The sequence below is a fragment of the Muntiacus reevesi genome, chromosome 11 (assembly GCF_963930625.1).
Source record: "Muntiacus reevesi chromosome 11, mMunRee1.1, whole genome shotgun sequence".
Lineage (NCBI taxonomy): Eukaryota > Metazoa > Chordata > Mammalia > Artiodactyla > Cervidae > Muntiacus > Muntiacus reevesi.
In genome coordinates this window covers 11,905,417-11,932,847 of record NC_089259.1, presented here as the reverse complement: position 1 = coordinate 11,932,847, position 27,431 = coordinate 11,905,417, and the positions used below count along the sequence as shown (strand labels likewise).

Sequence of the window (27,431 nt, the reverse complement as noted above, 5' to 3'; positions counted from 1 at the left end):
TCTTTACATTCTTAGTGAAACATTTCCTTTGCTGCTGTAGTGAGTTTTTGCCATTTTAGGGGCTTCAAACACAAATGGAATCTCTGCAGTTCTGGAGGTCAGAAGTCAGACGTGAGGAGGAACGGACTGAAGTCAGGGTGTCAGTAGGGCTGGTTTCTTCTGGAGGCTTGAGGAGGAATCTGCTCTTTGCCTCTCCCAGTGTCTCTTGTCTGCTGCTGCCATTCTTTGTTTACTTAACCCGTGTGTGTGTGTGTGTGTGTGTGTGTGTGTGTGTGTGTGTGTTATCTGCTCAGTTGTGTCCCACTCTTTGTGACCCCATGGATTGCAGCCCACCAGGCTCCTGTGTCCATGGAATTCTCAAGGCAAGAATACTGGAGTGGGTTGCCATTTCCTTTTCCAGGGGATCTTCCCTACCCAGGGATGGTACCTGCATCTCTTGTGTCTCCTGCATTGGCAGGCAGATTCTTTACTACTGAGCCACCTGGGAAGCCCCTTCCTTGACCTGTGGCTCACTCTAATCTCATCGTCTTATCACCTCCTCTCTACTCTGACCTTCTTGCCTTCCTCTTATAAGGACCACTGTGATTCTATTGGTTCTACCCGTACCACACAGGTGCCCCTCTCTGTGTCCCGATTCTTGATTTCTACAAAGTCCCTTTTGTCATATAAGGTAACACTGACAGCTTCTGAGGCTTCCCTGGTGGCTGCCTGCAACCAGGAGCTGGGTTCAATCCCTGGGTCGGGAAGATCCTCTGGGGAAGGGAATGGCTACCCACTCCAGTATTCTTGTCTGGAGAATTCCATGGACAGAGAAGCCTGGTGGACTACAGTCCATGGGGTTGCAAAGAATCGGACAAGAATGAGCGACTAACGCTTTCACAGACAATGTGCAGGGGTTAGGATGTGGAGCTCTTTGAGGGGGCCGTTATTCATCCAGCTACACTCCCTTAGCTGTCTTTTGTTATTTGGCTCTGAATATGTTAATGAAGTTTTCTATAAAGAAAGCTGAGTGCCAAAGAATTGATGCTTTTGAACTGTGGTGTTGGAGAAGACTCTTGAGATGCCCTTGGACTGCTAGGAGATCCAACAAGTTCATCCTAAAGGAAATCAGTCCTGAATATTCATTGCGAGGACTGATGCTGAAGCTGAAACTCCAATACTTTGGCCACCTGATGCGAAGAACTGACTCACTGGAAGAGACCCTGATGCTGGGAGAGATTGGGGGCAGGAGGAGAAGGGGATGACAGAGGATGAGATGGCTGGATGGCATCACCAACTCAATGGACATGAGTTTGAGTAAACTCTGGGAGTTGGTGATGGACAGGGAGGCCTGGAGCGCTGCAGTCCATGGGGTCGTAAAGAGTCGGACACGACTGAGCGACTGAACTGAACCGAACTGATGTTAGTAAAGTATATGGTTATCTGTTGATTCATCTATTTTAAATCTTATGAATTTTTCCCCCTGATTCTCCCCATCTAATCATTCAGTATCTCAGGCTTTCCTTTATTATGACTCTGCAAATAGTTTTCACTGCCAATCCAGTTATAATTTACATTTTCTCTCTTTTATAACTTTGGGAATCTTTCATTTTATTTTTCATTTTCTTAGTTTCCTTAGAACATCTGACTGCCTTCCTTTAGCTTTTGTGAGTGTTCTACAAAGTGCCTCTTGATGCAAATTTCCATACAATTTTCCACTTTGTGACTGTCAGATTAACTTGTCAATTCTGGGTTTCTTTCCCTTTTGCAGACCTCCCTCCTCACTTCACCCGGGCTGGTTGATTTTGAAGCCTCCTACAGCGTTATTGTTCTGGGACTGTCCTTTCAAGGAGTAGTTCCCAACCTCAGCTGTTCACTGGAATCATATGGGTGGGGGGGACTTTAAAGCTCCCTGATGCCTGGGTCACGCCCCCAGGGCTCCTGCTGTATTGTGGCCTGGGCTTTAGGTTTTTAAAGCTCCCCAGGTGATTCTAGTGTGCAGCCAAGGACGAGAATCAGGGCTTTAAAATCATCCGGGGAATTGCTTTTATTGCTTTCCTGTGTTGGGTTCCCTGATTTCTGGGTCGCATTTCTTCTTCTTTTTTTCTTTTTTGCTTTATTTCTTTGTGTTGGTGGGGCATATTATTTAGTAGTAGCTTCCCAAGAGAAGATGTATGTTCAAGTCCTTACATGTCTGAAACTATCTTTATTCAACCCTCATACTCAGCTTGCAAATTTCTAGTAAGTATTCCAAATTGCAAATAATTTTCCTTTACCATTTTGAAGGCATTGCTCTTCTGACTTTGAGTTATTCGTTCCTAAGGAATGCAAGGCCATCTGAATTTTGTACTTATCTGGGGGCTTTCCCTTGCTTCCCCTGGAAATATTTCTGTATCTCCTTCTGTTTTACTTTTTTCTGGTATTCTGTAATTGCATAATGATGTGCCTTAGCGTGAGGGTCATTTTTATTCATTTTCAGTCTGGAAATCTATCTCTAGTTTTAGATGATTTTCTTGTGTTATTTCTTTGATTTATTTCCTTTCATTTTCTCTTTATGGGATTCTTATTATTCAAATCTTAGGCTTCCTTGATTTATCTTCTAACTTTTTCATAAAAAAGTATTTTTTCCCCTTTAATTTATCTTTGACTACTCCCTCCGCCCCCTTGTGTGTGTGTTAGTCACTTACTTCCTGGCATACTGAATTAGAAAAAACTCTAATCTTTTCCCTCCTTAGTGTATCCTTAACTCCTACACTACCTCGTGTGCGTGCATGCTCGCTCTCTCTCTCTCTCTGTCTCTCACACACACACACACACACACACACACACACACACACAGCCCTTCTGATACAAAACGTGTGTCGGGTTTTCCCCACCAAGCAGTTCTGCAACATCAGCTAAATGTCCCACAATTTAACTCAGTTCTGACACTCTCTGCCTGGAGATAGCATCAGATCTCACAGGCTAAGGACTCAGTCCCACAAGACTGCTCCCCACTTCAGATGCCAGTCACAAGTGATTGGTCCCAAGGGGACCCAGAGCTTCTGCCCAACTTGGTTACAAATCCAAAGTATCCACAAGGGGCTTCCCTGGTGCTCAGTCCAGTGGTTAAAACTCCACATTTCCATTGAGAGGATTCAGGTTCAACCCATGGTTGGGGAACTAGAATCCTGCATGCCATGGGGTACAGCCAAAAAAGAATTCCCACGACCTGCACTTGGGATTTAATTAATTTGCTAGAGCCACTCACAAAACTCATTCTACTCTATACTTACTTATGTCTACCAGTTTGTTAAAGGGTATGATAAAGGATACAGATGAATAGCCAGATGAGGAAAGATACAGGGAACGGCCAGGGAGGGTTCTATGCAGCTTCTGTCCCTGTGGGGTTGGGGTGTGGCCACCCTCCTGGTGGATATGTTATACATGGGTATGTGCATCTACTCAACAGTTCCTTGAACCCCTATATTTCTGGGACTTTTATGGAGGCTTCCTCCTATAGGCATGATCAGTTATTAATTCCATTTCCAGCTCTTTTTTCTTCTCTGGAGGATGGAGGTTTGAGACTGAAAATTCCAAACATCTAACCATGACTTGGTTCTTCTGGTGACCAGGCCCCATGCAGGAATCATTCAGGAGCCCACATGGAGTTGCCTCAGTAGGACAAAAGGTGCTCCTCGTGGTCTGATCACTTAGGAAATCACAGGGTTTTAGGAGCCCTGAGTCAGAGATGGGGTCAAAGACCAAAGACTGGAACAAGAGATGCTCTGAAAGCTCTTATCATTTAGGAAATTATAAAGGTTTTAGGAGCTCTGAGCTCTGTACCAGGAACTTAGGGCAGTTATGTATATATCTATATCTGTCTCTCTCTCTCTCTCTCTCTCTATATATATATATATATATATATATATATATATATACACACACATATATATATATATACACACACACACATATATATATACACACACACACATATATATATATATATCTGCTGTATTTATGTTTTGGAACAACTCTGATGCTGGGAAAGATCGAAGACAAAAGGAGAAGAGGACAGCAGAGGATGAGATGGTTAGATAGTATCACTGACTCAATGGACAGGAATCTGAGCAAACTCTGGGAGATGGTAAAGGATAGGGAAGCCTGGCGTGCTGCAGTCCATGGGGTTGTAAAGAGTCAGACATGACTTAGTGCCTGAACAACAACAGCCTGCCATATATGCTATATACAAAATGTATATAACATTTTTAAGTATACATAAGTTTTTCTGTTATCTCACACATTTTATTGACTTTATCTTCTAAATATTTTACTAGTTTGTCTTTTTGTGGGGAAGAGGAGATATTTTTAATTTCTAAGAGCTCCTTTTCTTTGTTGGATTAAAAAAAAAAACAGCTACCTGTTCTTGTTTCATGGATAAAATATCACCCTCTATGTCTCAGAGGAAACAGTACAGGGAGCAGTATAAAAGTTCAAAGAAGGGGGCCCAGAGGCTCGCAGCCTGGTATGCAGGAGTTTACACAATCCTTTCATTCTCACCCTGGGATCTGAACACGGCTGCCTTCTGTCCTAGGCCTGTCTGGTTTAGTTGATCCAGAGGATACACTTGTGATTTCCTGTCAGGCTGGGAGCATTAGCACCTGAATTGTCGGGGTGGAAGCAGACGTGGACGCCTTCCTCTCATCCCTCCGCCTTCCCGGTCGCTGGTGCATCCATCTCTGGGGCCCTCACGTTGCTCTGTGGGGCACGCTGCCTTCCTGTGGCTCCTGCATCACTCCCCCGACTTCACCCCCCCGCAGCAAGGCTTTAGATTTGCTCCTTGCTCTCCTGGCCACTTAGTGTTTCTTCATCTGCTTTGTCCTCATGGATCTTTGGTCGGAGTACACTGGTTTCTCTTGGGGTTTGAAACTAGGGCTTATGTTTGTTTCAGTTCCTCCTCTGTTTAGGGTGACTTCTGAGAAAAGCATGGAGCAGAAACATATTCACTTCACCATCTGAAATGGGAATGCAGTGCTTACTATGGATTGAATTGTGTCCCCTCAAAATTTATATGCTGAAGTCGTAACTGCCAGTACCTCAGCATGTGCACTTAATTGGAGACAGGGTCTTTACAGAGGACGTTAAGTTAAAAGGAGATCTAATCCACTAGGAAAGGCCACAGGAGCAGACACGTATAGAGGGGGGATGATGTGAAGAGACGTGAGAAGACTGTCATCTGTAAGCAAGGAGGGAGGCATAGATCCCTCCCTCGCAGCCATCAGAAGAAACATATATACACTACTGACACGGTGTATAAAATAGATAGCTGAGGACCTACTGTATAGTGCAGGAAACTCTCTTCTGAGTTCTGTGGTGACCTAAATGGGAAGGGCGTCCAGAAAAGGGGATATGTGTATTCATATAGCTGATTCACAGTACAGTAGAACCTGACATCACATTGTAAAGCAACTATACTCCAGTAAAAATTTTTTAAAAAAGCCAACTTTGTAGACACCTTGATTTTAGACTTTTAGCTTCCATGTGAGGCAATAAACATCTGTTGTTTAAGCCGCCCGGTCTGTGGTTCTTTGTTATGACAGCCCGAACAACCTGGTATAATACAATGCCATTTTTCATTTATTCACACAATGTCCTGCCCCTGCTTAGTCTGATTCCTACTTTTTAAAACGCAACCTGATGTCTCCCGCTTTGAGAAGGTGTCCTTGATCTGCTTTAATTCAATGTCCTTTTTAGCATCCCTTATCACAATACCTCTCATGCTATACTGTAATCATTAATCTTATTAATCTTTCTGTCTGACTTCCATACTAGGCTATACGTACTTGAGGCCGGGGGTCCTATCTGACCTCAGGGATTGTGCGTAGGAGGTTGAAATATTGCTTATTGAATGAATATATTATTAGTATAGGTTGTGGGGGAGGATAAGCAAAAGTGTAGTTGAGTAACAAATTTATCATTAATATGTTAATACTTTTTGATAGAACAATTATATGAATATAATTACATAGAAATTTCTGAGACTTTAAGAAAGCTAGTGATACCCATACACGCACACACAACTCTCAAGATTAAAATCTCATTATGAGAATAAAAATAAAGAAAACCAGTGATCAAGAGTCATTGTCCGTATTTTTGAAGAGAACTTCCTGTCCTGCCTAGGGATCACAGCTGGGTAAGCAAGTACTGGGCCTGCAAGTAACTCTGAACTCTTTGTAGCTGAGATGCCTTGTGAACTGCCCAGATTCTGTGACTTTTTCGACACTTTATGTGTCTAACCATTTTTTTCTAAGTCAAATATTGTGTGCTGTGCCCATGTGTACTCAGTCACATCCAACTCTTCGCGACCCCATAGACTGTAGCCTGCCAGGCTCCTCTGACATGGAATTTCCATCCAAGAATCCTGGAGTGGGTTGCCATTTCCTACTCTAGAGAATCTTCCCGACCCAGGGATAAAACCCCCATCTGTTGTGTCTCCTGCATTGGCAGACGGATTCTTTAACACTGCACCACCTGGGAAGCCCAGGTGATATGGATAAAGTCCTAGGCTGCATGCGCCTGTCTAGTGTGGCAGGGTTTGGATATATGTGGGCTTTCTGAACACACTGGGCACATCTGGAGTGCCGCAGTTCTACTTAGTAGTGCTACAGCTGAGGCATCCTGAGGATCTCTCTTTCCGGCGAGTACTTCTTATTTGCTGGAAGATGGGTTTTATAGTGACAGAAATGGAGGGATGAATTAAGAAGTACTTGAGAAAAATTATAGTAAGGGAAAAGGGGGGACCAGGCTACAGAAGCTTTATGGATTATTAGTCCAAAGAACTAGGGCCTGAAATATGTCGCTGCTGCCATGATGCTGCGGGTAGTTTTATGAGAACAATGGATTTCCCACGTGTTAGCTTATCAGGCTGCCCTCTCTGCCTTCCTGAGGGTGGGCTGCAAATCAGTGTGAGGGAGAGAAAGGGCATGGCAAAGGAACAGACGGAATACTTGAAATCCCATCAATTCCCACACGTGTGGTCTCTGTGCCCATGGGGGGACGGGGACCCTGACATGGAGAGTCACTGGGACTGAAGGACCCTAACTGTGTGTGCAGACTCTCCCGAACTTCCCCCTTGAGGTCCTAATTCAGCCAGAAATGATGGCTTCTGTGCTCCTGAACGGACTTTGCTTTCCCTCTCAGGCACAGAAATGAACTCCAGGTACAGATTAGGGACACAAAGACCGGGAGAGAAATCCGTCTCTGGAATTACGCAGCGTCAGTCACCAGCCGACAGGCTGTTTAACAGGACAGCATTAATGAGCAGCAGACACGTCTGTGCTTCTGCACTCAGTGTCACCACTGCCTGCCTCTGATATTCATCAGCTCGTTGAAATAGTCTTGAAAAAATATATTTAACTTTCCTCTGCTTCAAATCCTTCTCACGAGAAGGAATAAACTATGTTGATTATCTCTGAGGGGATATTTTTTAAAGCCTAATTAAACAAACGTTTAGAGCATCCTTTAAAGTGTGCCGGATGGCTGTGCTTATACTCGTCTCTTCCTGTACATCCCAAGGGGCATCTGCAGACGTATGCATAAATCACTCAATTTTAAACAAGTGTACATGGACAGCCTGCTGTATGCTCAGGTCGAGCTGTTAGAACTGGACCCACGGTAGGCAGCAGACATTGTGGTGATGCTTTTTCTCATGATTCTTTTTTTTCTATACCATTACAGGCCAGAAGACGGGCTTATATGGATACTCTAAAGGAAGAAGAAAATAAAAAATTGCAAAAGATGAAGGAAGAACAGCACCAGAAGGTATTCAAAGACCATGTTAGTATTTCGTTGTGGTACTAGATAATGCTGAAGGGCTTGAGAACAGAAATATTTACATACATGAAAATCCTAAAAACAAAACAGAACACCATAGGTGTGAGAAATGGTGAGATGTGAGCATGCCTTAAGAGTATGGGGGTGTGATGGCGGCTTCTGTTCAGCTACTTCCTGGTTCCTGCTACTTGCTTAGCCTCAGAGGGCTACAGTGTATCTGCTGTAGTTGGTGCCACCTGTTCAGGGAGATGACAGAACACTTGGGAACTTCTTTTTTTAATTTTTTATTTTGTATTGGAGTATAGTTGATTAAAAATGTGTTAGTTTCAGGTATATAACAAAGTGATTCAGTTACACGGCATAAACATGCATCTATACTTTTTCAAATTCTTTTCCCAGTTATGTTGTTGCAGAATATTAAGTGGAGTTCCAGGACACTTGGGAACCTCTGGTATACAAAATATAACAAATGCCACTGCCATTTTTTAAATTAAAGATATATGATATTGCAAATAATGTCCAGAGACCACGATAATGCATAATGAAAAAAAAAAGCAGGCACACAAAATCGTGACACTGGCTTAAATGTTCATCTAAAAATACCCAAAGAATGAAACAATGCATACTCAACACATATACAAATATGTGATGTGTTTCAAAAAAAAATCACAGTGTTCCAAATAAAATGAGCAATAGAAATCAGGAAAATGAACACTGAGAAAAGTACTTATTAGAATAGGAAATTTCTGACAGGGTAACTGAAAACAGTATTGTGACTTGATGGTCATACCTGCCTTTGATTCATAGGCTCAGAGGCTCCTCAACCAAGGATGAGAGTGAGGAGAGAGATGGGAGTCAGCTCCAAGGGGCCACTTTATTTCAGGTCCTTTAAAAAAGAAAAAAAAAAAAAATATGTTCAGCTAGTGGGAGACCATTATCTTCCCCATATTTATTTTGCAACTTTTTTCTTGCTCTATTTGTACTAAATATATCCTGTCATTTCTTCCAGGATATCCCTCAAGTCTGTTTCTTCAATTATTCAATTACTTTGAATTCTAACACCCATTCTGATTTCCTTAATTTGGTGTGATTTTTCCCCTTATGTCTTTGCTCTACAGGGTAACTTATTATAGCAATTGAGTGTGGAAATCATATTATAACATATTCATATTATGAAATGTGTACTAACTGTTGTTGTTATAACTGACCCTTTGAGTGCTACCCTCCTCCCAACAGAGGTCAAGCCCTTACTTTCTCATAGCTTCATCCAACATACAAAATAAGTGGCTGTCACTGAGTTGTTTTGTGCATCTGTTCAGTTCAGTTCAGTCCCTCAGTCATGTCTGACTCTTTATGACCCCATGCACTGCAGCACACCAGGCCTCTCTGTCCATCACCAACTCCTGGAGCTCACTCAAACTCATGTCCATCGAGTTGGTGATGCCATCCAACCATCTCATCCTCTGTCATTCCCTTCTCCTCCTGCCTTCAATCTTTCCCAGCATCAGGGTCTTTTCCAATGAGTCAGTTCTTTGCATCAGGTAGCCAAAGTATTAGAGCTTCAGGTTCAGGATCAGTCCTTCCAGTGAATATTCAGGACTGATTTCTTTGAGGATGGACTGGCCTGATCTCCTTGCAGCCCAAGGGACTCTCAAGAGTCTTCTCCAGCACCACAGTTCAGAAACATCAATTCTTTAGCATTCAGCTTTCTTTATGGTCCAACTCTCAACGTCCGTACATGACTACTGGAAAAAACATAGCTTTGACTAGGTGGACCTTTGTCAGTAAAGTAATGTCTCTGCTTTTTAATATGCTGTCTAGGTTGCTCAGAGCTTTTCTTCCAAGGATTGAATGTCTTTTAATTTCATGGCTGCAGTCACCATCTGTCGTGATTCTGGAGCTCAAGAAAATAAAGTCTCTGTTTCCATTGTTTCCCCATCTATTTGCTATGAGGTGATGGGACCAGATGCCATGAACTTAGCTTTTTGAATGCTGAGTTTCAAGCAGCTTTTTCACTCTCCTCTTTCACTTTCATCAAGAGGCTCTTTAGTTCTTCTTTACTTTCTGCCATGAGGGTGGTGTCATCTGCATATATGAGGTTATTGATATTTCTCCCGGCAATCTTGATTCCAGTTTGTGCTTCATCCAGCCCAGCATTTCACATGATGTACTCTGCATATAAGTTAAATAAGCAGGGTAACAATATACAGCCTTAATGTACTCTTTTCCCAATTTGGATCCAGTCCATTGTTCCATGTGCGGTTCAACTGTTAAACTGCTGAAAGAAATAATGTAAGTTGTCAGTTTAGTCATTAAGCCACTTACCAGGCTTAATGACTCAGCCAAGTGCCATTGAGGTGCCTCTGGTGGATCACTGCTAAGGAGCCTGCCTGCAGGAGATGTGGGTCTGATCCCCGGGTCTGAATGGTCCCCTGGAGAATCCCATGGATATAGGCGTCTGATGGGCTAACAGTCCATGGGGTTGCAAAAACTTGGACATGACATAGTGACTGAATACAAGTATGATAAGCAATAAAGAAGCCACGAAGCATTTTCATCTCTTGGTGTTTTAAAAAAAAATTATTTTTCCTTTGACAAAGGCTTCATATTGAAATCCACAGTTAAATAAGCAGTGTTAATGTAAGATTCTAGTAATTAGCAAGTAGAAACTGAATCTAGTATATATTTAAGTTATATTTTCAACGATGTCCATCAAATGACATGGAAGTATTAATATTTTTCTGTGATCTTTAAACTTATTACCACATCCTGAGGTACTCAGATACTAAGGGGAGTGTTACAAATCAGTGTAGACATGATGTATTTTAAAATAACTACTAGTGAATCTTAAATACTGTTTTATAAAGTTTGGTATATTTAGAATGTGAAAACCTTTAAATGTAGAACATTTTACAAAGAGCATGCTCAACAGATTAGAAAATCAGATTTGCTATTTAATTTTCAGGTTGAGTAGTTATTTTAAACAGTGAAAATTAAGCTTTTTATTTCTTAATCTTGTTTTTCTTCTGGAGTCAGACAAATATTGATACATATATATTTTTCTGGTTATTGATTAAACATTTTCTTTTTACATAAATTATTCCCTTTTACTTACTGAAGCTTTCAATAAAGTGAATAATGAGTGTATAGATAGTTCCATCACTAGGGACTTCAATAATGGTAGAATACGTAAGGATATTTACCTTATTTTTGCTTCTCTCCCTTTTTGCTCAGTCTATTGTTAAAAAATGTCTACTGGAAGGTTCCCTGGCCATTAGAGTCTGTCACTCATTATCACTTCAGTGGTTTTGCTTAAGAAAATGAGAAGAATCATGTTTATGGTAGGGAGACATAACACATTTGTATCATCACATCTTTTCATGTGTTTGATTTCACCTAGTAGCCCAGATGGTAAAGCATCTGCCTGTAATGCGGGAGACCTGGGTTCGATCCCTGGGTCGGGAAGATCCCCTGGAGAAGGAAATGGCAACCCACTCCAGTGTTCTTGCCTGGGAAATTCCATGGAGAGAGGGGTCTGGTGAGCTATATAGCCCATGGGGTCACGAAGAGTCAGACATGACTGAGGAACTAATACACACATTCATGTGTTTACTTGCTCCCTTGATTCAACAAGTATTTGATGAACACCTACTGTGGAGAAACTGGAGAGTAGATTCTCTAAGTTGAATTGAGGTGACCGCATGTTGAGCCTGCTCCATCCGTCCCTGACTTTCACATTCTCCCATGACTCTGGTCTTTGGGGACAGTAGGTTCTTCCTTAATTTTAACTTCTCAGTATTTTACATTTGATTCACTTCCCGCTTCCAAAACTTTATTTGTCATTCCCTTGGCTTCCCTGGTGGCTCAGGTGGTAAAGAATTTGCCTGCAGTGTAGGAGATCTGGGTTTGATCCCTGGGTTGGGAAGATCCCCTGGAGTAGGAAATAGCAACCCACTCCAGTATTCTTGTCTGGAGAATTACGTGGACTGAGGAACCTGGTGGGCTACAGTTCATGAGATCGCAAAGAGTCACACACGACTGACTGGCTAATACTTTCTCATTTCAGTTTTTCACCCTATCAGTTCAGTTCAGTTGCTCAGTCATGTCTGACTCTTTGCGACCCCATGAATCGCAGCACGCCAGGTCTCCCTGTCCATCACTTAACTCCCGGAGTCCACCCAAACCCATGTCCATCGAGTCGGTGATGCCATCCAACCATCTCATCCTCTGTTCCCTTCTCCTCCTGCCCCCAATCTTTCCAAGCATCAGTCTTTTCAAATGAGTCAGCTCTTTGCATCAGGTGGCCAAAGTATTGGAGTTTCAGCTTCAACATCAGTCCTTCCAATGAACACCCAGGACTGATCTGCTTTAGGAGGACTGGTTGGATCTCCTTGCAGGCCAAGGGACTCCCAAGAGTCTTCTCCAACACCACAGTTCAAAAGCATCATCTTCACCCTATACTTTCAGTATATTTTCTGTTGACTAGTATGCTTTTTGTTAACAAGCGTGCTGACTCTTGCCATAGTAAAATAAACAAGCCAGCCTGCTTCTTCCTTGATTCTGCTATCCTCAGGACTATCACCTTTTCTGCTTCTACCAAGAAAAAAAAAAGACAGAGGTAATATTACTATAATCACATCTTTATTGCCCACTTTGTCCTTAATGCTTTACATTCTGGTTTATATTCATAAACGCTCTTACTGAAACTGCTCTCTAAAGATAAAATCCCTTCTGAACATTCAATTCAGTGGTTCAGTGGTCTTTTTGCAATCCCTGTGTCCCTGTAACTCTGACATTATTTATACCATTTAAAGCTTTTATGGCTTTTTTTTTTACTCTATTATTCTGATATTATTCTATCTTGGAGTAATCCATCCCAGTATTCATCCCCGACCCATCCATCCATCCATCCATCCATCTATTCTGTCAACAACAGGGACTGGGCTCCTATTATGTACTGAGCCTTCTGGAAGATACTGAAGTTCCAACTAGAAACAGGATAGACAAGGCCCCTTCTCTCCTAAAGTTTACTTTTTTGTGGAGGAGATGAACTATTAAAAGAAGACAAATAAAACACTGTACTTTTATTTTATAGTGAATAATCACTTGGTAGTAATACTGCACAAGAAAAATTGTGTGTTGTGATAATTTCAGAGTGGTGTAGCAAATAGTGTTGATTACCTACCTCTCCCCTAAAACCCCATTTTTCCCCCCTTCATGTATTCATCCTACTTAGCATGGCCTGTTTCAGAAAAGTCAGAAGAAGTCAGCCCAGGGATGCATTTGCAAATGGTCTAACTGATCAAGGGAATTCTATTCTCATTGACTGTGATTGGTTCAGCCATTGATATGGGAAGTAGTTCCAACCAACATGACTTATGGGAAGCCAGCCTTTCAGTACAGGATTTTATCAATATGAAATGGACTACTCTTCTCATTTGGTGATTTTCACCTTGATGGTTGTTGGTCTTAATTTTATCTGATCCTATTATTTTGCCATCCTTCTTGCTAGAACTTTTGTGGCAATTTCTTTTTCCATTACTTAATTTTAACCTCTCTGTGTCATTTGGCTTAAATTAGATTTTTAGTAACAAAAATGGCTGATTTTTCTTTACCCAATTTCATAATCTCTTTTTATTTATTTATTTTTTTATTTCATCTCTTTATTTTTTGTTCCCAATTATTTTTATTAGTTGGAGGCTAATTACTTTATAATATTGTAGTGGTTTTTGCCATACATTGACATGATTCAGCCATGGATTTACATGTGTTCCCCATCCCGATCCCCCCTCCCACCTCCCTCCCCATCACATCCCTCTGGGTCATCCCAGTGCACCAGCCCTGAGCACTTGTCTCATATATCCAACCTGGACTGGTAATCTGTTTCACCCTTGATAGTATACTTGTTTCAGTGCTATTCTCTCAGATCACCCCACCCTCGCCTTCTCCCATAGAGTCCAAAAGTCTGTTCTATACATCTGTGTCTCTTTTTCTGTCTTTCATATAGCATTACTGTTATGCATATATATGGAATTTAGAAAGATGGTAATGATAATCATAATCTCTTTTTAATATATTCTCATTTATTGTGATTACAAGTATATTTGCCTATTTTCTTCTGCATAATTTATTTTTTGTTTTCCATTCTTTATTTTCTTGACTCTGAATTTTCTGTCCTGTTTATTTACTTTTCCTTTTTTCTCTCCTCTCCTTTCCTCCCTATCATAAGAAATTTCTTAGTGGTTTTTATTTTAATTTTGTATTACCTTTTGTTGGCCTGTTTAAGCTCAAGACATGTCTTACTGTAGTTCTGAGAAATTTCTATTTTCTTTTCACACTTCTTCCCTATTATCATCCCTACTCCCTGTTTCTTGGATATGTATCAAGTAGCTTTGGAAATTCTAGCTAGACCTCTCCTCTGTCTCTCTTAACCATTTGTCTTATACTTCCTGTCTGGCCTTTTCCATTGCATTCTGGGAGAAACCTTTTGCTAGATCATCTTGCTCCTAAAATCATTTTGTCATTCTGCTTATTTGGCCCATGCATTGAATTTGTTTAGTTACCACTGTTGCTGGCTGACTTCTTCATAGCAGTGTTCTGCTTTATAAGTGCAATATCCTTTCTGATCTCTTCATTAATGATAGTTACACAATCATTAACATTGTCTACTTACTATTTTAACAGTATTGTTTCCCTCTGTGATGTAAGTTTTATCTCATGTAGTTTTCTCTCTCAAATGTTTGGTGATTCTTGGTTATCTCCTAGTGTTTCTTTGGACACGTGAAAGTGAAAGTATTAGCTGCTCAGCTGTGTCCGACTCTCTGCGACCCTGTGGACTGTAGCCCGCCAGGCTCCTCTGTCCATGGGGTTCTCCAGGCAAGAACACTGGAGTGGGCTGCCATTCCCTTTTCCAGGGGATCTTCCCGACCAAGGGACTGAACCCCGATCTCCTGCATCTGGGGCAGATTCTTTACCATCTGAGCCACCAAGGAAGCCCCTGGCCAAGCTAAGATATACAGAAGCCGATCTTCTGCATGTGGCAGCCTCTTGTTCTCCTGCGGTCAGCATGTACTGGGACACTGTCCAGCTCCTCTGAGCTCAGCACCCCTCCTCCACTCTGCGTGACTCAGGGACTGTGTCAGTGAAGGCGGCTGTGTGTGCCGGTGTGGGAGAGGAAGAACCCACTGTCGAGCTCCTCTCAAAGCACGTCTCCAACTGGTCATCTTTAGTTTCTCTCAGATCTGCTTCAGAAACACAGCTAACTCAGATCCAGGTGATCCTGCACACTTGTTTCTCCATATAAGTTATTTTATTCCTTTTCTACCTACAAGGAATTTAAAATTTTTCTGATACATTGAGTGCACTTACTGATTTTGCATGGTTGTTGATTTTATATAGTCATTTGGAAAGTAAAAACAAACCAAAACATGAAAACATACTTAAATTATTCAATGACAGAGAAAATGATTTTAGACTACGTTAGAAATTATGGTGAGAGCAGCTTATGGGAATCCTCGCAAAGCTGTACTCAGAAAAAGAAAAATCACAACTTAAATTCAACCAGTACTCAAAACAGAAAATTAAAGTATCCAACCTAAGAATTTAAAACAAGAACAATAAACAATACTGAAGGAAGTAATTAAGAATAGAAATTAATTAAAAAAAAAAACGAAGAAACAGCTGTTATAAAAATCCAACAGCTTCTTCTTTGATAAGGTCACCAAAATGAACAAATCTCTGGTAACTCTAATCAAGAAAATATTAGTAAAAATGCAAATACACAACAGTATAAATGAGGGGCTAGAACCATAGTTTTAGAAAAGATTAAGTGAATGGTTTTATGAGAAAATGTAAAACTCTAAACTGACTCAAAGAATTAAAGACAAAAATGCAGGTGATTTTGAAGTTTTCTGAGAATTACTTTCCCTTAACAAGTTAAATTTGGATAAATTTACAGGTAGGTTCATTAGAATTTTCAAGGAACATATTTTTTTTCCTGTGTTCTACAAGTTGTTTCAGAGCAAGGAAAAAGATGAAATAATTTAGAATTAGTATTATTTAACTGTCATTCTCATGATGTCACACACACACACACACACACACACACACAGATTTATAGAGATTAACATCTGAAAGCAAATTCTAGCTAATGGGATTTTTTTCTCATATCATTTACAAAGACAGTTAAGTTTATTCTAGGAGTGCAAAGATGACTACCTATATATTATAACTTTTTATATCACTGCAATATGATAGTGAAAGTTGCTCAGTTGTGTCCGATTCTTTGTGACCCCATGGACTATACAGTCCATGGAATTCTCCAGGCCAGAATATTGGAGTGGGTAGCCTTTCCCTTCTCCAGGGGATCTTCCCAACCCAGGGATTGAACCCAGGTCTCCTGCATTGCAGGTGGATTCTTTACCAGCTGAGCCACAAGGGAAGCCCAAAATATGAGAGGAAAAAGAGATCATGAGAGAAAAAGAATTTGACTACCTCTGTAGTTGCCAAAAAATGGGCACTGATAGGTTAAAATCTATCAATTAAAAAAAAAACATAGTAAGCTAGAGATAAAATTTTTTTTTCCCTTAACATTCATATAGTCTTTGAAACCAATAACCAACATTAATCTCAATGGTAAAATATTAGAACAGTGAACAACATAAGGGTATCTGCAACCCCTCCCACCAACAAGTATTTGTTCTAGAAATTCTAACCTAATGCTTTTTAGTGTTATTTGATGAAAAATTCTTTTCTAGTGAAGGGGAAGAAACCTTCAGTATTGCATGGGACAAGGTTTGAGAACTGTTTTAGCTAACTTGATAGGACAAAAATAGAAAAGGAGTTTTATCTAATTATTGGAAATAAAAGTTATTATTTATGGATGAGAGCAATCTGCTTGTACAACCCAAGAGAATCAACTGAAAAGTGCTTAGAACAAATGGAATTAAATGAGTTGATTTTATATATATACATATATATGTATATATATGTGTGTGTATATATATATATAGGCTTCCCCTGTGGCTCAGCTGGTAAAGAATCCGCCTGCAATGCAGGAGACCGGGGGTCAATCCCTGGGTTGGGAAGATCCCCTGGAGAAGGAAAAGGCCAACCCACTCCAGTATACTAACCTGGAGAATTCCACGAACTGTATCGTCCATGGGGTCACAAAGAGTTGGACACGACTGAGTGACTTTCACTTCACTTCACTTCATATATATATGACGTGCAAATTCGTGAAGTGTTCCATATTTTTTAGGGCTTCTCTGGTAGCTCAGCTGGTAGAGAATCTACCTGCAATGTAGGAGACCCTGTTTTGATTCCTGGGTCAGGAAGATCCCCTGCAGAATGAATGGGATAGGCTACCTACTCTAGTATTCTTGGGCTTCCCTGTTGCTCAGATGGTAAAGAATTCGCCTGCAGTGTGGGTGACCTGGGCTCAGTCCCTGGGTTGGGACGATTCCCTGGAGGAGGGCATGTCAACCCACTCCAGTATTCTTGCCTGGAGAATCCCCTTTGGACAGAGGAGCCTGGTGGGCTACAGTCCATGGGGTCAAAAAGAGTCGGACACGACTGAGCCACTAAGCACAGCATAAAACATATATGTAAGAATCAATAACACCCTCAAATATTAGTAAAAATTAATGAGAAAATAGGGGATAGAAAGATTTCATCGAAAAGCAACAATATAAAAAATTGCTCAATCCCTAAAAAAACACATCCAAAACCCCCAAACCTAAAAAAGCCCCGGAATACCTGAGAACTTTCCTGTAATCCACTAACATCAATTTGAATAAAGTAGGGAGGGCTGATGCTCCTGAGTGGTAAAATTCAATACTGTAATAACTTCAGTTCTCTCCAAGTGAATTAATGAGTTTAATGCAATTCCAGTAAAAATTTCAGTGGAATTTGAGGTAGTTTGAAAAACCTTATCTACACTTCAACTGAGAGAATAATCACAAGATTAAATAAGAAATAATTTGTGCGTTTGCTGGGGCGAGGAGGGTTTACATCATTAGCTATTAAAAAAATTACAGACTCCCTCATACTGCTACTGATAAGAGGGGCACCAAAGGAATCTCTGACAATATCGAATTCTAAAGAGTTTCCTAAAATAAAAGTCTTAGATCCAAAAGGTATACATCTATTCTGAGGAAATAATCAGAAATGCATGCAAGCTGTATGGATAGGATAGTTTATATTTAAAATCAGCTTAATGGGAGGTTTAAAATAATTTTTCAGCAGTAGAGAAGTTGAGGATTTTGAAGTCTGGAATACCATGCAACAGTTACTACTATGCTTCAATGATGTAAGAATGTGCTTATCTATGTGAAAATGAAAAAAAAGTGATTATAAAATAGAGTCTGGGTGAGTCTTGAAGCCTACCTCTTCTCTTGTTGTACTTTGTACGGATTACTTTCTGTTATAGATGATAGTCATGCTGTTTACCTCATGACACTGTTAAGATTACATGAGAGCGAGTACATGGAGAATTTAACTTAATGCCTGGCATGTGGTAAACCTGCAAATGTGATCCGAGGTGGTGAGAAGCAGTTACAATCTCTGTATATATGTAAATCAAGAGATGAAGAAAATATACTAACATGTTGAAGGAGCTTATCTCTGGGTAGAGGGTTTTTATGAGTGATTATTATAATTTTCTTTGTAATTTCTATACTTCTTACATTTTCCACCATATAAAAGCAAGCTTTATGATAAAAAAATATTTTTTGTAAGTTGGAAGAAATTTGATAGGAAGTATTTCTGGGTGGGAGATAGAGAACTCAATGACTATTGTAGCTGAAAGTCCATTTCTTTATATTAAATAATGACAGGATTAACAATAACTAATAAGAGAGGGGGCTTCCCAGGTGACACTAGTGATAAAGAACCTGCTTGCCACCTGAGGAGACGTAAGAGACTTGGGTTTGATCCCTGGGTCGGGAAGATCTCCTGGAGAAGGGCATGGCAACCCACTCCAGTATTCTTGCCTGGAGAATCCCATGGACAGGGGAGATTGGCGGGCTATGTTCCATGGGATTGTGGAGTCAGACATGAGTGAAGCAATTTAGCACAGCACAGTAAGAGAGGAGTACACATTATTAATGCTATTTTTTCACTCTCCTACTTTACCCATGAGTATTTATTTCCTTGGATTTGGTTGGTTTCCTCTCAATAATTTGAGCTCATTTCCACTTTTTCTCATAGCCAATGCCATCTTTATTCTGAGGAAAGGCATTATTGTGGGGAGCTGCAGAACCAAGGCTCCTCTAAGCTATCCCCAGCCCCAAACTCTTCTCCTGATTTTTGTTGTTTTTTTAAACATCCAAAGGTAGGGGTTCTTGAAGTTCATGGCATCAACTCTCCTGCTTCCACTATCCTTTTTCCCTTGTTGAGTTGAGAGAACATTCTCTCCTGGGAGCAGCATGTCTGCCCTGGTGATGACACTTTAATGTTTACATATAATGCTGTCAAGCTGAACCATGTCAGAACACACCCCACTGGAATTCGAACATGATTTTAAAATGACCCTGTCCTAGTCTCCAATTACCACAGCCTTGCTTTGGAACATGCCTTTGAACTCATCAGCTTTCTCATGCAGCCAGCCTTGTACACACCTGTTTATTGTTTAGTCGAGCCTTTGGTAGAATGCAACTCAGAGAAGTGATTTCTGTAACCTCTGGCAGGAAATGGTGACCCTTTTACTTCTTGCCATTAGCTTGGGCCCCCAGCACTGCTCCATCACAGCCCTTCCTCCAGCAAGAGCAGTCCCAGCAGGACCAGCACAGACTGTGGCACCATTTGCAGTGCTGTCCTCATTTACTAAACACTTACTTGGTGGCTTAGTTGGTAAAGAATCTTCCTGCAATGCGGGAGACCTGGGTTCAATCCCTGGGTTGGGAAAATCCCCTGGAGAAGGGAATGGTACTCCAGTGTTCTTGCCTGGGAAATTCCATGGACTGTATAGTCCATGGGGTCACAAAGAGTCGGATACAACTGGGCGACTAACACACACATCTGACTTGGCCAGTGTTTACAGGAGGTTCTGCTTTGGCACCTCCAAAATGAGATTTTGTTTATCAGAGGACTTAAGTACCTTCTCTGTATGGAGCTCCGACTGAACGTAGGGAGGCAAGCAGAGCGGTGAGAAGACACATGCTCTCTCCCCTGGGAGCCTTCGTGGGTGCATTTAAAGTATCGAGCGTCCGGGATCATTTGCTCCTTGTCTCTCGTCTGCATCCCTTCCTTCTTCTTCTCCTGTCATGTTGCTTGAACTTGTGTCCAGAGATGCCTTTCTTTCTGTTTTGTGTCACAGTTGTTTCCCAGGTCTGTCTTCCTCATTATTCTGTGATTTCCTTCAGGTTGGAGATGGGTCTACTTTGCATATGTACCTTCAGCCTGAATCCAGGTGTCTGGAAAATGGTTGGTGCTTCACAAATATGTGTTGAGTGAGATGAGATTTGACAGTGTCTCAGATGCTGTGTGTCATGTCCCTCCGACTTGGAGAGCATTTTTATTTTCTTAGTGTCCAAAGCTCAGTCCTTGGAACAGGAATGACTTGTTTTGTATCTGTCCAAGGAGGTGTTGCACTTCTGGGTGAGAACTGCATCAATGAGCCAGGAATAGGCTTATAAAGCATGCAGATGCATCTGCAGTGGCTGTCAGCTCAGCAGAAGAAATTAATTAGTTGAAATTATCCTTCGTGGCACCAAAGGAAAACCAGCCTCTCCCTAGTAAACACACTCTGCTGCTTGTAGAATAAAAACCCTGAGTGCAGCGGAACTCGAGCACCCCCTTCTGCCACCTGGAGTCGTGGCCCTGCGTGGATGCGCGTCGACTCCCCTCCTGCCCCCTCCTGCTCTGTGTCTTCCCCCGCCCCTGTCCTCGCCTCTGTAACAGGACGCTTTGTGCTAGTCTCTTCCTGTCCTCTTTTTCTGCCTTCCCTGACAGTTCTTGGCTTCATGATGTAGTGTTTTGCTCTTTTACATTTTTGTGTATTAAAAACTAGATATCCATGGGGATTTTTAAATAAAGGAAAGCAGAAAGAAACAGAAATGGTCTCCCACACAGATATAAACCTTTCTGGATAGTTTGAGGAAGCAATGTTCACATGGTTCAAAGATTAAAACAAACACTACTTATGGTATTAAAGTTTTCTTCCTCTGCCTACCTACCTGCCATGCTTTGAGCACCAATGATAGTTACAGTTAACATTTTAGTATGTATTTTACATAAAAATGTCTAAGATATGTATACCAGCATATAAGAGTTAAAAATGGATATATGTGTATCTTTTCTGTTTACCTGGAACAGTACCCTCCAAACTGCTCTGAACATTACTTTTATCATTTAATGTATCTTAGAGATCTTATCATAGGCACCCCCTCTCTGCCATCTATCTGATTCTTTGGAGCTGTTGCATAATATTCCATTGTATGGATGATGCCATACATCATCTGTGCCAGGTCCTTGTAAATATGCATGAAGTCTTTCTCTTTAACTGTTTCAGTAATTCAGATGTGCCTCTCCTTTTACACATCTTTGAACATTCTGCAAAGGATGTGTACATTTTAAATATTTATGGTTACTGCTCTCCAAAAACTAATTTTTTATTAGACACTCCACCGAAATGCTAGAATGTACCTGATTCTCTATCAAACTTTTCTAGTTTTTGTCAACAGAAGAAAAACTTTTATCTCATTGTTTTGAATTATATTCTTTTGACTATGTGTGAAAATGATGACTATTTTTAAATTTACAGGCATTCCGTGGTTTAGCTGCCAGCTTCCTCCTCCTCTGCTTGGCCCTTTTTCTGTTTGGTGGCTGTGTTTTCTTTATTGGTTTATATAAGGTCTTTAGCTTCCTCCTCAGGCCTTCCCTGAGCCTCCACCTAAAATAAGAACTGAGCCACTGAGCCTCACAACAGCATGTTTAATCCTCTGCATAGGATTATCAGTGGATATTTTTCTCACTTATTCATGGCCTTCTCTTTCTTTAGAACATAAACTCTTAAGAAGCAAGGATCTCATCTGTCTTGTTATTGTATCCCCATCACATAGATGCAAGCCTGCCTCACAATATGCACTCAGATATTGTTGAATGACTGAATGGAAGAATAACTGAATTAGCCTATGTGTGTCATAAACATCTTTTTAAGTTTTTATCCCAGTTGAATTTTTGAATTTTGATGTAGCCAAATTTATTAATCCTTTTATTTCATGAGTCTGTAGCTTCCTCATTCCAAGTTTATAAATACATTTACCCTTGCCTCCTTTGGAAACTTCTATGGTTCCCTCTTTTAAGTTCAAGTCCTGGGGCTCTGTAAAATTTATTTTGATATAAAAATAAAGGATCTTGTTCTGATTTTTTCTCACAGTAGTCAGCTAGTCCATCATCATTCACTGAACTCTCTCTCCTGTGAGGGTTTAGCAAAACAACTTATGGTAAGCTGTGCTTCCATGTAGTAAGTCTTTTCCTGAACTCAAATTGTTTTAATTACTGCAGTTTCATGATATGTTTTAATATTTGGGAAAGCTGGTTCTCACTCATTTCTTTTTCTCAGGAATTTTTTTTATTGCTATTTGCTATTATATCTTTTACCAGATAAGTTTCAGGATCATTTTTGCCAAGGCTGAAAAAATTATCTTAAAAATTATTTTAAGGAAATATGTGGTAATACACATCTATAAAATATATGTTTCAAAGGTTTTTAAAATCTCTTTTGTCTCATATCTAGGATTGATGTCCTAATTTAGTTTGTCCAGGGTTCATGTTATCAAACTTGGAATGGCTGGATATAGAAGTTGCTCCTTGGAGAAATGGGTTAATATAAGTGGGAAGAATCAGCATCCTTTGACAAGAGGGATTTAGGTTTGAACTTAGATTAGATAGATTCTGCTAGAATTTTTGAGTGTAAATGGGCTCTACAGTTCTAGATATGGCTGTTTATTCTCCCCCCCTTTTTTTAAAATTAATTGTAGGCTAATTACTTTACAATAGTGTAGTGGTTTTTGTCATACATTGACATGAATCAGGCATGGAGTTACATGTGTTCCCCATCCCGATCCCCCCTCCCACCTCCCTCTCCACCCGATTCCTCTGGGTCTTCCCAGTGCACCAGGCCCGAGCACTTGTCTCATGCATCCAACCTGGCTGTTTATTCTTGAGTATGATTAACTAGTGACAAGTTATCCTTTATCTCCATCGCCTATACTGGATGCATATTTACAGATTAGGTACAAAAAAGTCTAAGCTCTCGTCTTTATTTTGTTACTTAGGAGCCATTTAGCCCCTGACAAAACATTTAACCTGAGTCTCTGATCCTTTGTTTCCTCTTCTATAAAACAAGTGTAATAATGTTTATCCATTCATTCATCAAAAAATGCTATCTGCCTGCCTTTGAGAATTGTTGTGAGGATCAAGTAACAGAATTCTGGTATAATTTTTGCTTCAGAATATTAAGGTCTGGTTAAACACTGCACTTCCAAAACATTTCATTTGCTTAAGTCCAGTCCCTCTTTCCCTAGATCCCCTAAAAAGACAACAAAGGGAATGCTTTTTAAAAAGGCATAAGCCAGTATGTAGAACAAAAGTGCAGATCAGGAGGCTGCAGCAAAAAACGTTATCAGCACAATTTTGGAAGCTGGTAGGAAGAGCAGGAGAAGGCAGAACTCATTTTCAAGACATGTAATACTGATATTGAAGCAGTCCTGATACAGATGTGGAATTAGACACACTTGGTACCTCAGAGGGCTAGAGTTGAAAAAAGGGTGGCTTGGAAATCTAGCTGAGGAGTGGTAAGACCCCTAGGACTCTTCCCTCACCACAGTGAAACTTAAACAAAGTTGTCAGGATGAAGGATGAGGATGGTGGTATACCAGGAAGGGAAGTGGCATTGGAATGGAGGTAGTAATAGAGATGTATATCTCCATGGTAGGAGGCTAAATGTTAATGCTATTTTATTTTTTTAATTAAGAAACAGAAGAATATTCATGCTTTAAACAAGGCAATTGACAGATGAAACCACACACAAAAACTGAACATGATTGTATGGGTGAGGGGGAAGACTGGGACTTCCTTTATTTTAATATAAGCCTAGTATAAGTAGTACTGTTGCTTGGTAGATTTTTAATCCATGCTTATACAGTGACAGAAATTAAAGTGAAAGACTTTATGACACTGTGAAAAAGTAAGTCTCTAGCACAATCCTCAGCATTTAATACTTGTGAAGTGACTGAATGAGTACTTTTTTTCCCTTGTCATTGGTGCTCAGGAGAAATTAAGATTAAATATTGTGCTTTAGGGATTAATGTGTAGCTTACTTGGATTATCACAGTATAAGAAACCAGTCCTTATTTTGGAGGCTATACAATGTTGGAAGGCCTTAGAATAAAATTAAAAGAATAAAATGTCAATCTGAATTTTGAACTTATTTTATACTTTTCATCATGGAAGTTTGCGGGTTAAAAAAATACACAAGCTGCTATGTGTTTATCAAGAGGTGACTGTAGTTTCTCTCTCAGAAAACCTCTTTAACTCCGGCACTAACCCCTGACAGGGGCCTGATAACTTCCCTCTGCCTTTTTCTGCCTGGGACATGAGGTTATAACTTGGTCTGCCTACGATGTAGGCAGTTGAGTGTTGAGATTCTCTGGCAACCTAGTTGTTTGGTTTGATACTGTGAGCACAGTAACGGGATGTGGAAGTTGCTGACTCTTCCAAGAAGGTAGAATGTCAGAAGCTAGAGATTTAGTTGGAGTAATATGACCTCCTATTTGAAGCAAAGCATCCACTCCCATGTTCTGCTAGTTTTAGAAATAACTAGTCAATGATAGCTGTGTGATTATTCTCCAGGATGGAAAATGTGTTTCTAATGGAACTGCTCTACAGAATTGAGTCTAATATATATTTGTAAGCAGCTGTGAACTTGTCGGGAAAAAGAAGCTCAAGAAATTACCAAGAAATAGCATTGTGTAACATTCCTTAAGGAAACTAATTTGATTTGTTTTTCTTTGTAAGACACAGGTGAGTTTGGCTCACATTGCATTTTCTCCTGTGTATGTTGTACCTAGTGGTCTAATAGCTTGAACATGCACAATGCCTTTTTAATCTCACAATTTTACACTCACGGTTATTATTTGGCTAAGGCACAATTATTTTTGCTACCTAGTTATGTAAGAAAACAATTTCACATGGAAATGGCACTTAAGTAAAAATTTCAAAAATGAAATATTGTCCTAGCTAAGGTTAAATATGTAATTGATTTGGGTATCTTCTGTACAACCATGTTAACTGAAAACCATATTTTAATGTTCCTAGGGTGAATTACTGGAATTTAAACGACAGCAACAGGAGGAAGAAAGAACCAAAAGCCACCAAGCTGAACACAGGAGGTATAAACCACTAAAATAAGCATCCTTGGTTAAAACAATTACCTATAAAGTTTTTGCAATGTTTTAGGAAAACACAGTAATACTGAACAGGATTTTGGGATCTATATTAGTTTTTTAATCATTATATTATTGGGGTGTGGTATGTGGTATGTGCACATGCACACACATACATATACAAACAATATCCAATTTTTCTGAATTGGCGGCATAAATTGACCCTAGAAAGTGGACTCAGCTGTCAAGCTATATGTTTGTTTAGCTTATACTTAATCTCCCTCCCATAAGACAAAGCGTGGTAATCCTTTTATATAATCCTTACCATTTGTACACTACTTTATAATAACTGAACTAGTATAGATGGTTAGATACTCATACCTGAATATAAAAGCTCAGACAAGAACTACCATTAGTTATTTTATGTTGACTAATATATTAGGGAAAAATTTTTAGAATCAGTAAGTAATTTTTAATAGTGGAAATAGTCTTTATCTTATTTCTAATGTCAGACATTAAGAGTGCCCAGAATATCATGTTGATATTGGGTCAGTGCTAATAATTACCTTATCTATCATTATTCTAGATTTTCCTAGGGAGCAGTTGGGTTATTTGAGTTTATTGCCAAGTGATTGTCTCAGGAGAAGAATTTAATATAAAGGCTTTCATGATTTAAAGGAGCAAATTCTTTCAAAACTGACTGGCTTCATTTATGTGTTTAACCTTCCCACTATCGCTAAGGCATACTTTTAAATTGTGGTGGTTTCATTTTGTAAATGAGACTTTAGAAAGTGTTAATGGAAGTTCCTAATTCTGCTGTACCTGCCAACTCTGGCTGTGTATTCATATTATTTTGAATGGATTATTCTGCTTCCATGGTCCTGTCAAGATAGTTTTAAAATGTTAAATGCAAATTTATATGTTTTTCTCTGGTTATAAAGTGAAAAAGTGAAAATGTTAGTCACTCAATTATGTCTGACTCTTTGCAGTCCCATAGACTGTAGCCCACTAGGGTCCTCTGTTCATGAGATTCTCTGGGAAAGAGTACTGGAGTGGGTTGCCATTTCTTTTTCCAGGGGATCTTCCTGACCCAGGGATTGAACCTGGGTCTGCTACATTACAGGCAGATTCTTTACTGTCTGAGCCACCAGGGAAGCCCCTCTCTGGTTGTAAGGAAACATCAAAATTCTGATACACTGGCTAGACTATTTTGTTGGATAAAGGGGAACCATTACTACTACCTATTTTTTCTTTTTATTTTTCATTTTAAAAGCTTTTTAATTTGTATTGGAATATAGCCAGTTAACAAACAATGCTGTGATAGTTTCAGTTGAACATCAAAGGGACTCAGCTACACACATATATACATGTATCCATTCTCCCCCACAGTTGGACCTTTGCCAACAAAGGTCCGTCTATCAAAGCTATGGTTTTTCCAGTAGTCATGTAAGGATGTGAGAGTTGGACTATAAAGAAAGCTGAGCGCCGAAGCCTTGATGCTTTTGAACTGTGGTATTGGAGAAGACTCTTAAAGAGTCCCTTGGACTGCAAGGAGATCCAACCAGTCCATCCTAAAGGAAATCAGTCCTGAATATTCATTGGAAGGACTAATGTTGAAGTTGAAACTTCAATACTTTGGCCACCTGATGCGAAGAACTAATTCATCTGAAAAGACCCTGATGCTGGGAAAGATTGAAGGCGGGAGGAGAAGCGGACGACAGAGGATGAGATGGTTGGATGGCATCACCGACTCGATGGACATGAGTTTGGATAAACTCCGGGAGCTGGTGATGGACAGGGAGGCCTTGTGTGCTGCAGTCCATGGGGTCGCAGAGTCGGACACAACTGAGCGACTGAACTGAACCGAACTGATTCTCCCCCAAACTGCCCTCGCCATTCAGGCTGCCATATAACATTTACTGCTACTTTTTTTTTTTTTTTAATAAATTAGGTCATAAATTAGTTTAGTCTTTTACTTTTTCTCTTTAAAAGTCTTTCTATTAAAAAACCTGATATTTCTATAACACTAGTTATTAGTAGCCAGTATTTCTCTGGATTTCTGAGGATTAATTGGATTATAAAGCTTTAGGCATTTTAAAGATAGTGATATGTCACATTAATAGGGCTCACTGCGAAGAAATTAATCTTCAGTGGGCACCCAATAAAAATGCATTATTTGATTAGAGGTCAAAAAGATTATTTTTTGTTATGGAACTTTGACCTTTATTTCCTTATTGCTGAATACCTAAA

The 27,431-nt window shown here is 40.1% G+C and overlaps 1 protein-coding gene across 2 annotated transcripts in view; it reads left to right on the top strand.

Annotated features, from left to right (window-relative positions):
* EPSTI1 (epithelial stromal interaction 1) overlaps window positions 1-27,431 on the top strand; it is a 96,244-nt gene that overhangs the window by 59,120 nt on the left and 9,693 nt on the right. The window contains exons 8-9 of one of the 2 annotated variants that reach the window (XM_065901961.1): window positions 7,699-7,782; window positions 25,114-25,187. In XM_065901961.1, coding sequence (XP_065758033.1) covers window positions 7,699-7,782; window positions 25,114-25,187 — 158 coding nt within the window. Of the gene's footprint in view, window positions 1-7,698; window positions 7,798-25,113; window positions 25,188-27,431 lie in introns of both variants that reach the window. The other variant, XM_065901960.1, reaches the window with a different exon arrangement.